Source organism: Mustela nigripes, chromosome 1, assembly GCF_022355385.1.
Source record: "Mustela nigripes isolate SB6536 chromosome 1, MUSNIG.SB6536, whole genome shotgun sequence".
In the NCBI taxonomy this organism is placed as follows: domain Eukaryota; kingdom Metazoa; phylum Chordata; class Mammalia; order Carnivora; family Mustelidae; genus Mustela; species Mustela nigripes.
This window is the reverse complement of record NC_081557.1, coordinates 108,110,868-108,121,835: the sequence shown is the minus strand read 5'-3', so window position 1 is coordinate 108,121,835 and position 10,968 is coordinate 108,110,868. Positions and strand designations below refer to the sequence as shown.

General features: G+C 55.3%; 1 protein-coding gene across 3 annotated transcripts in view; it reads right to left on the bottom strand.

The window, feature by feature from the left end:
* The window catches only part of SORBS3 (sorbin and SH3 domain containing 3), a 22,088-nt gene extending 15,251 nt beyond the window's left edge, over positions 1–6,837 (bottom strand). For 2 of the 3 annotated variants that reach the window (XM_059371535.1, XM_059371543.1), the window contains exons 1-5: positions 6,429–6,837; positions 3,852–4,008; positions 3,482–3,599; positions 1,865–2,058; positions 798–861 (exon numbers count right to left, since the gene is read on the bottom strand). In XM_059371535.1, coding sequence (XP_059227518.1) covers positions 798–861; positions 1,865–2,058; positions 3,482–3,599; positions 3,852–3,953 — 478 coding nt within the window. In that variant the 5' untranslated portion in view covers positions 3,954–4,008; positions 6,429–6,837. The remainder of the gene's footprint in view (positions 1–797; positions 862–1,864; positions 2,059–3,481; positions 3,600–3,851; positions 4,009–6,428) is intronic. The other variant, XM_059371552.1, reaches the window with a different exon arrangement.
* Between the last annotated feature and the right edge of the window lie 4,131 nt (positions 6,838–10,968).

Here is a 10,968-nt window from a genome sequence, read left to right as displayed (position 1 = left end):
CCCGAGCTGGCAGCCAGAGTGAGCCATCAGAGCATGACACTCCTCTATTCACAACTGTCCCTTGACTCCTCAGCTCTTGCAGAGTAAAAGCCAAAGCTTTGATCAGGGCCCCAGAGGCCCTCTGTGACCAGATCTCATCACTGTGACTCCATCTCCCATCAGTGCCCCCCTCACTCCAGTCCAGCCTCTCCTTGCTGCTCCAGGACCAGCCAGGGTCTGCTTCGGCCTCTGGGTGTCTGCTGCTCCCCCTGCGGCCAGGCTCCTCTCTTGGCTCCTTCCCTCCCTTGGCTCTGCTCTCGCTCTCGGCTGAAATGCCGCCTACCAGGGCCTTCCCTCACTGCACTGGGCACTGACTTTTTCTTTTTCTCACTTACCCTTACCACCAGCTGCCATATTAATTACATATCTGCTTATTCTCCCTCTGTCTTAAGCTTCACTGGGGCAGGGACATTCTTTTTTATTCCCTCTTTCATTTTCAGCACCTAGAATAGTGCTCGGCACACAGGAAGTGCTCAGCACACAGGAAGTGCTCCGTAGACGTCTGGTCAGGGGCTGACTGAACAAATGAGGGACTGCATGACTTCCCAGGACTCTCAGAGGAGACCAGGGACAGTGTGTGGTCATTGTCCTCCCAAGGACAGAAAGGAGTTTGGAGGCTCCTCCTCTTCGGCCTGTATGAGGGACGACCCACCACACAGCCTGGGGTACACAGAAGTTCCCTTTTCTGCCGGTCCGTCCCACAGCCCCAGGCGCTGGAGCCCACTCGGCAGAGAGAGGGCCCTAGAAGGATGTCTCACCTGGCATTTTCCGGTGAATCTGCTGGAACATTCTCCGGTACCAGTCCCTGGGGCTATCAACACTCTGGGATCAGAAAAGACAAAATCAGGCCACCCTCTTAATAGGAAGCCACAGAAGTTTTTCCTTCCTGAGTCCTTTCTCTGGCCACCCTTGAAGTGGGCAGGCTGTCGTGAAAAATCGAATAAAGGAACTTTATACAGCATATTACATATGAATAAGGTGTAGAGAAGGATCTCCCCAGTGATGATCCATGCCGAGGCTCTGAGATTTGGGGTGGTTTCTCGATTTTTTTTTTTTTCTCTTTGCTTTCCTATACCTCTGATCTTTCTACAACAAACATGTATTTTTTCTTTTTTTTTTTTTAAGATTTTATTTATTTATTTGAGAGAGAGAGCATGAGAAAGCATGAGAAGCAGACACCCCATGGACTTGGGATCCTGACGCGAGACTCGATTCCAGGACTCTGGGATCCTGACCTGAATTGAAGGCAGCAGCCCAACCCACTGAGCCACCCAGGTGCCCACAAACATGTATTTCTATGTAATGAAAAATAAATGCGATAATATAGGGTTAGAATGGCATTTCACAGCTCCTGCCCCACTGAGACCGAAACAGCCAACTTCAGTTTCAGATGCAGAACTGAAGGCAGGTGGCTGGCTTGAGATAGGGAGTGGAAGAAGGGCAGGGTTCTCAGAGCCCGGGCCCTGGATCCTTCCATGCCGGCCACAGTGTGAGGGCGACTCACTCAGGACTCTGCCAGCTCTCTCCACCCAGCCATTCACTCAGTGGCTGTGCCAGGTCCTGGGGCTAGGAACAGAGGGGGTCCTTGCCCCACAGAGCATTCTAGATCTACCCCCCCCCCCCCCACAAACCACTTGTGCAACTCAGACCACAAGAGCACCTGTATTTTTGTGGCTGATGACCACCCCCAAGCCTCTCGTGGAGGAACCACGGGGTTCTGAAATGGTTTGGTCCACTCTTGGTGGCTCCCACTTTAATTCACAGAAGTGGAGCTCAGCATGGATCCCCGAGCCCCCTCAGCAGCAGCCCCCAGCTCAGGACTCACAGATCGGGGGGCGATAGGCATGCCGCTCTCGTCCACCGGCCCGATTCCCTCATACTTGACCCAGCGCTTGTCCCGACGCTTGCTGTCCTTGGTCCACGTGGCTGACCAGTTCTGGGGATGCTGGGAGGCAGGGGTCTTCTGGCTCCCCGAGGGCCGGCTCCCAGGGCTGGGCCAGGTCTGATACCAAGCAGGATCTGTGGGGGAAATGAGTAACAGAGCATTAGCACCAGGCAGGGGCCCCCACCTGGACTTGCTTGTCTCTTAGCCCTTCAGAACATTGATCCTGTGGGTTCAAAAGTTTCAACATCTCCTTGTTTGACTTGCTGAGACAGACTTTACAGCCTTCCCCATCCCCTGCAGGACCACGGGCCTTTGGTTATTTTTTAGTTAAAGTGAATGAAAATGGATTTTGTCTTGAGAAATCTGTGCCCGTGTCTGCCTTATCCTTTCGGAGGGCTGTCCTTAAAGCCTTTGGAATGAGGGCTGGGAATCCTTACTTAGAGAAAATGCTGGGGACCATCCTGGCTGGGAAGGCAGCAGGGTGTGGCAGAAATGGCACTGGGCTTGAAATGGGAACAAAGAATTCAGATGCCAGCTGTGCCACCGGCTGGTTTTGTGACCTGTGGCACAGCAAGAAACCACTTGGTGACTCCGTTTCTACTTCTGTAACATGAGGGTAATCATGGCAAACATCCAGAGAGAGCTAGTGTGTGTGACCGTGCCCAGCACAGTGCCTGACACATAGTCACAAGGCTCTTGGACAGACACTCATTCACCAGACATGGCAACTGAGTCCTCAGCTTCCTCAGAACCCTTAGCCCCCAAGTCACCAGAGTAGCAGCATAAGGGCATCAAGGCTGGAAGGACCAGGGTTTGAGTCTCAGCTCAGACTCTGTGACTGAGCATCTCTGAAACTCAGGTTCCTCACTGGGAAGAGGTTACTAATGGTATCTTACCTTTCCAGGACATCAAGGGATTAAATGACAGAAGGCTTCGTGTGTCTTTTCAGTGTCCCACATGTTCTAAGCATTCCACAATTATTTGTTAAATGAATAAATTACTTGACACAGTGCCTGCCTCAGTGGGAAGCTTAATAAAGGATCTCTCCCTCCTCAGGAAAAGGGCCCACGGGGGTAGACCTTCACCCAGGAGGTCCTGGGATCTTCTCGACCCCATGGCTCAGGCCAGGATGACTTGTAGGAGCCCAGGGGCTGATGAGCTCCCAGAGCTGCCTCTCCCATCTTCTACTTGGCTGCTGAGTACACACTTGTGGGGTTTGGCCCCCTGTCCCCTGCCTCCCAAGGCTGTGTCCCCTGCACAATTACTTCCCCTGGCAGGGTGGGGGGTTTGGGGTGGGGGTGCTAAGGGGCGTGGGGTGGGGGTGGGGGTGGGAAGGGAGGGATGCGTCAGCCTGCTCTCTCCCTCAGTGGATTTCACACTCACGGGCCATCAGTGCTCACACAGAGAAGGGCAGCCAGATGAGCTCAGAGGCCCAGGACCTTGAGAGCCCTCTATGCTCCTCCCCACAAGGTAGTGCCAGATGGCAGGGCCCAGGAACCTCTGATCCCCCACCCCCGACACAAGGCTCCTGGAGCAGGTATTTCTGAGCAGACCCACCTGGGTGCCGGGAAACATCTCTCCTCTGGGGGACGTGCCCATTGCACACGGTCCTGGGCGCAGGGTCATGAAACTGGAAATTAAGGGTGTTGGAACCACCATTCCGGATCACAGGCACCTGTGGGGAGGGGCCGGGAGCAGCAGCTCAGGCCCGAAGGTTCCGCAGAAGGGTGGGAAGCACAGACACAGTTTACCCCATAGTGAGGACTGGAGGGCCAGCCTGAACCCCTTGCACATAGCCAACAAGGCTCTCTAGAGCGATCTGCGGCCCTTTCCCTCCATCCCGTTAATCCTCCTGCTCCCCCACATGTCCTAGGAGGTCCCATCAACTCTGGGTCCACAGGAACCCTCTCCTCACTGTCTCACTCACCCGTGCCCCCCGGGAGGAGGACCCTCCGTGGGCCCGGAGATTGCTGGGGATGAAGTCGTCCAGGCTGAGCCCAGCGGGGAGGTTGCAGGGTGGGGCCTGCATGCTTGGGTCAAGGTTGGAGGGCTCCGGGTGTGCCAGCTGCTCCTCTGTGTGTCCTCTGTGGGGAAGGAAGGAGGAAGGGAAAGCCCTGCTGGGCTCAAGGCCGCCTGTGCCCTCTGGGCTCAACCTTGGGGTGGGGGGAGAAGGGGACAGCTGTGGGAGGGGGTCGGTCGGGCCAGCTGAGTGGGAGCTCAAGGACCCAGGAAACAGGCCTCTGTGGGCACTGGCCTGCAGGCTGCCCGTGCCGGCTCCCAGAGGCACAATGGGCTGCTTGTTAGGCCCTGGGCAGGAGCTCGGGGTGGGAGTGGGGGAGGGGGAAGCCAGGCTAGGAAGAGGGAGGCTGGCCAGGAGTGGGCCTGCTGGACAAAGACTTGGGCACACGGGCCTGCTGGCCAGCCCCTCTGGGGCTCTCACTGCACAGCGCGGTCTGCTCCCCCAGAAGGAAGGCAGAGGGAACTGGGGCAGCTGGCAGAGGAGGGCCTGGGCACTCAGGACTTTGTTTCAGTTCCCTGACTCCTCCAGTCCCTCTGTGAGCATCTGCTTGCCAGCAGGCACAAGGGGTTGCTTGGGCTGCAGGAGAGGCCCCAAAACAACAGCAAGGCGACCTGCCTACTGCCCAGCGGGGCCAAGGTTATGGGAGGGGGAGTGCGGCGGGGGCATTTCCAGGCAGCAGAAACTACTCCTTCTGAGCACAGAGGAGTGCCAGCTCCCTTCCTCGGCCTTCTTCCCTGGGACTAAAGCCTCAGAGGGCTCAGGGTGCCAGTGTGGGGTGGGATGGAAGGCAAAGCAGTGGACAGGAGCCAAGCTGGACTTGCTCATGGAGACGTGGTGCTGCTGAGTGCCCTCCCCCGGCCACTTTCTTTTATACCTCCTCCAGGCTGGTTTTGTTTTGTTTTGTTTTGTTTTGTTTTTGGGTAATCCCTACACCTAACATGGGACTTAAACTCACAACCTCAAGATCAAGAGTTGCACACTGTACCAGCTGAGCCAGCCAGGTGCTCCTATTTTCCAGAGGGTTTTTTGGACAGAGGGTCTTCCTGGCAGCACCACGCCTGCCTGACCAGCCTGGCTCTGTGGTCCCATGCAAGTTATTCCAGGCACCCGGGAAATGGAGGAGGCCAGGCTGGGCCTCCCCACCCGTGCAGCTGGACTGGACCAGAGCTGAGCCAACCTCCCCTGCTGGGGCAGGACCCATTCTGGCATTGTGTTCAGAGCTAGGCTTGTGTGTGCCTAAGGGGTGTGGGGGCTCACAGGAAAGGCCCAGGGGGCCTGGTGAGGTGCTGTGTCTGTGTGCAGTGGAAATGGAAGTGCAGCGCTCTGAATGGGACTTGTGGGAAGTACCACGGGCTTGGAGTTCTGATAGGGGGCTGGGATCGCTCCTGTACCCAGTTCCTCCTCAGGCCTTGGGGGCTGGAGGGTGTGAACAAGGCTGGTGGCAGTCTCTGTCTCTGTTCAGACTGGGGATCTCTTCTGACATCTGAAAGACCTACTGGGGACATAGCTTTTCCATGCTGTTCCCTGGCTGTGGGGGGAGTGAGAGCTGAAGCTGGAGGAGGGGCAGCTCCCCAGCTGGATCCAATTAGGACTGGGACCAAAAGCAAAACATGCAGACACACCCCAGTTCCCCCGCTGTTCTCCCTCCTTTGAGGGGTAAATTGAGGCAGGGGACAGCAGAAGATCCAGAGGCCTGGGACTGCCTGGCTCCTAGCAGCAACCCCTCCCTTCCCAGCTGACTGCTTGAAGCCAAGTTGCGAGGTCAGCATCAGCAGTCCCAGCCATCAGCTGACCCCAGCCGCCTTCCCTCTCCTCCCATCTTCCCACCCTTTCCTGCTCAGTGAAAACTGTCCTCTAGTAGTCTCGGGAGGACAGGGTGTCCCCCCATACCATCCAACTTTTCAGGGGCTACTGATCCTTGGTGACCCCTCCCCAACATAGATGCCTGTGGCAGGCACACTCCAGACATAGACAAGGGTGTCTGGGGTAGAGTGGGCTGACTTTTTCTCTCAGTGGCTGCGCCAGGAGAAACTAAAAGCCACTTCTCACAGAGAGATGGGGGCATGGAGGCATTGGTCCTGCATCTGGCAGAGGACAGGCAGGTGCCAGGAAGTCTCCGGGGTCTTCCCAGAATTCTGGCAGTCCTTCACCCAAAGGGCTGGAAGATGTGAAGTCGCTCTGCTGTTTGTAGTTGGCAGACTCCTTTCCACCTCCAAGTATGGCCCTGACCTTGGGGGCTTGGCCCTAGGAGACTTCCCCGGTATTTTCCAGTTACAAGACCACGTGAACAAAGCCACGTTTTCTCGAATTTCGCCTTTTCCAGATCGAGAGGGGACTTCTTCATCTCTTTCCAACCCAGAGCTGGGGATGAGGACCTCAGGGGGAGGGGCACTTTGTCTTCCCTGAGGGTTGGGCACGGGTCCCTCCCCGCCCGCGGCCCCCCCCCCCGCCTCCTCTCCTCCCCCTCCCCTTCCCGGCACCTACCTTCCCCAGCAAGCAGGTGGCCCCGACTGAGGACGCCGGGGAGGGCAGGAGCATCTCTGCCCAGGTCCCGCCTGGTGCAGCCGCGGCGGGCTCTCGAGAAGGGAGGGCAGGGAGAAGTCCGGGCTGTGCCGCTCACCCTCGTGACCGGGTCAGGACGGGCTCCGCTAGGCAGAGAGCCCGAGGAGGAAGAGTGGGATGGACCGGGCCGAGGGCACGCGCAGGGAGGGAGGACCGCGAGAGGCGCGCGGGCGGGCGGCGCAGTTTGTCTCCTTCCAATCTGCGCTGTGGGCCGCGCGGACAGGGTGGAGGGGCCGGCGACTCCCTCTCCAGCCTGCGGGGCGGGGGCTCGGGCCAGCCGGCTGGGGAGTGCGAGTGCCCTCCGTCGGGGCGCGCCGCGGGGACGAAGTGGCCCCCTGCCTAGGGGGCCGGGCCGACCGCGGGCGGCGCCGGGAGGGGCCGCCGAGGGTCCCCGGGGAGCCCGCTCTGGTTTCCCAGCTGCCTTCCCCGGCCCCCACCGCAGGGCTGGCGTCCGGGCTGGGGGTGTGTGTTTAGGGGAGGGTGAGGTGGCGAGCGCCACTCAGAGTTTCCAGTGACATTTCCAGCGCGTGGGAAGGGAGCCCTGCACGGCGGAGCCAGGACAGAGGGCAGGAATGATTAAAGATCCCGGGTCAAGCCAGCAACTGATACTGCGCTGGCAGCCTCGGAGACAGGACCGAGATGCAGACAGGCTGGGGCCGAGATAAGCACCCCCCCCCCAACAAGTGGAGTGGCTTAGCGGACCGAGTTAAGGCCCCGCCGCCTCCTTCCCCACTTGGGGAGATTTTGTGCTTTTGTAAGCGTGCGTCCGGGCGTGTGCAAAGAAACACACGCACATAGATGCGCGTACACCCCCAAATGGGCGGACGCTCACACACGTGCTCACACCGCCGAGGGCGGCCTGGGGAGGAAATCGGCCTTAGGGAGCGGCCCCCTGGGCGTGCCGCGCCCCTGAAGAGGATGAGGGCGGGGTCCCTTTGGCGGGGATGGGGTTACCAGGGTCTTGGTGTTCTCATACACCGTAGTTGTTTTGATCTTGCTGCTTTTCCGCTGTTCCCGCTGCTCTGACACCAGTCCCAAGAGCCTGCGCCCATTGGCTCCCAAGCCCTCTGGCCATACCGTCTTTTCTTTCTCCAAGCCTCTGTGCCCGCACGGAGCATGTTACAGACTATGGAAGTGCTTAATGAATGTTTACTGGTCATGGAAAAACCGGAGTACTTCTTAGCCCTTGGTTTGGTTCTGGCACCCAAGACCCAAACCAACCAAACTGGGCAATTTCACATCCATTGGGGGAGTGATCAGTGATAAATTATAAAAATATGAAAACATTTATTGCATGACTACTGGGTATAAAACTGGTGTCATGAGACCACCATGCACTTTAGGGTGTTTTCCAACCACATCATTCAACTCAACAGTGGAGAAGGCAGGGACTGGAGAAAATATGAAAAAAAAAAATTTAATTCCACCAGTATTGATGCTATTAGCTTTATCTTTTCTCAGTTCAGTTAAAAGAGCTCTCCCAGTGCAGTGAACCAGCTTGAAACAGTATCACATGTGAAAGAGGAAGGAGGCACGTTTAGGTTGTGCAGAAGCTTGAGAGAGACAGGCATGCTGGCCAGAATCCAGTGTCTGCGGGGATGCCATGTGGAAACAGACCCCCTGCACTAGTATAAGTGGGACCCTTGGGTGCATACTTGGAAGAAGATCCAAGGTTTCCAAGGAAGAACTTCTAGAAGGATTACAGGGGTTCCAAGCCTACCGATCATGGGCATCTTTCTAAAAGTAATGACTGCACTGAACAGGTTCTTGAATGAGGTCACCTTTAAGGCCCCTTCTAAGAGTCTATGATTCTCCAGGAAAGCTAAAGGATGGGATGGAATGGGTAGCCCCCGGCCACAGAAGACATCTGCAGAAAGGAGGGTAGGCATTCTGGGACTTCTTGAAGATGGGCAGCCATGCATTGTCCTACCCCTAAAGCTAGGTACTTACCTACCCACCCTAGGCACCATCCTCCTCCCTCCCTCAGGGATTAAAATGTGCCCATTTCCCTGTTTTTTCCCCACCTGTCAGAATCCTTGCGACTAAGAAGGGCCACATCTCTTTCATGTTCTTCCTTGCTCTCCAAAGATGGTGAAGCTGAAGATCTTCCAATTCCAGGAATCCTGGCCATACCCTCTCTCACGGGCAGCGAGCGTCTCTTATTCTCTAGGGCTCTGACCTGGACTCCAAGATAAATATTTAATGTAGAGGGTGCAGCTGAGCTGACAAAGGTCCTCACTTCCTGTTCTCACAAAGGGAGGTAGCAGCCAGGGACAAGGAGCTGGGGACTGGCTACCAGTTTCATCTCTATGGGAATAGGGAGCCCAGTAAACAGCTCTGTAGGTGGTGGTGGGTAGGCCCCACTGGAGACCTGAACCTTTCTCCTGAGGGGCTCTATACTTAATGTTCCCTGGTGGCCACTGGGCCTCATAGCAAAGAGGATGAGAGATTGGTAGGAGCATAGAGCATAAGGAATCTTGACTAGTCGATTCCTCTCTTTCTGCACATATTTGGGGAGAAGAATCCCTCCTCTGAAAAGTGGGAGATTAAAGGAGGAAGGAGGAAGTAGCAAAGTCCAAAGATGTAGCCAAGAAACAGGTATCTGCTTTTTCACCTTCTCCCTCCAGCCTCAGTTCTACTTGCTGTGGGCCTAAGCCCGAAGACAGCTGGCATGGTTTAGGGATAGGCTGTCCGCAGGTGACCTGGCTGTTGTCAACCAAAGAGATTCTTTTCATCCCAATGCACTATCTGCTCTGGTGACTCCCTTATCTAACAGGGACCTCCTTCCCTGTGACTCTTTCCCTGTCCCTGGCACTGCCTTCCGTCAGGGGGCTGCCTCTGCCTTCTCAGAGTCACCTGAGCCATAGTAAACAGAGTTACATAACTGCTCTGTTTTTCTCAGCTATCTGATCCCGGTCAGCAGTATGCCCCACCCCCACCCCCAGGCCCGCTCCTCAAGCCTGCCACCTTTTGTTCTGCAATTCTCCCCAGGTGGCACCCATGTCAACACAGATCTGTCCATGCCCTCCATCCCAGGGGAGATTAGCCAAGAGACTCCCAAGAGATGTGGCTCTTCCTACGGAGCTGGAGAAGGTGGTGCTTGTTCATACAGGAATACAGGTCACTCTGAAAACCAACCTCTGTCACCAAGAAAAAGGATGAATGGAAAAAGCCTTAAGTGGCTTTTTATTGTAAGTGAGCAGAAAATTGTTTTATTTCTCAAATGGAAAAATGGAAGCCAGGGACCCCAGAAGACATACACCCGAACTCTCAAATTTCTGGAGCAGTGTATCTAGTACTGGGAGTCTGGCATCTGAATGTCACACTCTGAGATGTGCCCCTGAGCAGCTGAGTGGCTTCCTGGCCCTGTACCGCAGTCCTCCCACAGTAGGCAAAGAAATGGCATCTGCTATTCGAAGGGAAGCCTTTTCCTCCACAGGGATGTACTCTGGCATATTCTTTAGTTAGGCTTTGAGCAGGTTTTTAATTTGGCTCTCAGAAGAGTGTTCTCTTTCTGCCAGGGGGACTGAGCAAGCAGATGGAATCGAGTGAAAAGCTATCCACCACAGGTCAGATACGGACTGTGCCTGGCGGCCAGGGTGTGAGTGGACCCTCACGGGAGTGGAGAAAGAGGCTTTCAGGACTGCCTTGCTCTAGTCTCTCACAGCACACGTGTGATATAACAGGAACCATCTATGTGGGTTCTCGGAGTCAGTCACATCCCAACCCCGGAGGCTGCGACAGAACTCAGCCTTTTGTCCAACTGTCTAGGCTATCTTCAAGGAAGCCTTGACACTGATATCAGCAACTGTTCTGTCTCCTTCTATGGATGAGCAAACGAGCATCATGGGCACATGGCGTGTCTTTGAGAAGAACTGAGCTGGATGAACCTCTTTCAGTTCTCAGGAAAGAAAGAGCAAGTGGCGGTCAGCTCTTTAGAAAGCAGATTTTATGAGGGAAGAATAAATAAGTGATGACCTCAGAGGGAAAATCCAGCCAAGTCAACTCAGCCACAAAGAAGGACACACAGAGCAGGGGCTGGAAAACTAGGTCTGCATCGACCTTCTTTCCTAGCGCAGGTAAACTGAAATAAGGAAGATAAGAGGGTGGATTTGTTGATTGGAGCCCGACCTCATGGTGTCCACTGGCCTCCAAACAAAGAATAACCTTGTCTTCCCACTCCCTGAAGTCTATGACCAGCCTTCTCCTGAACTGCACCAACATCAAAAAGACTGTCTAATTTACCATTATGTTATTGATCTACTGGACCAAAATTGATTAGTTTCTCTCTAAAACCTGCATGTCATGATAGAAAACCCAGGAAGACCATGTGATTACATACAGCACGCAAGAAGGTAGGGAGTCAGTCTACATGTGGTGGCAGGTAAACAGGAGTTTGCATTTTAGTTCTTAATTTCCAGGATTTTAAGTAACCTTTTTCACAACTCTGGAAATAAGGGCA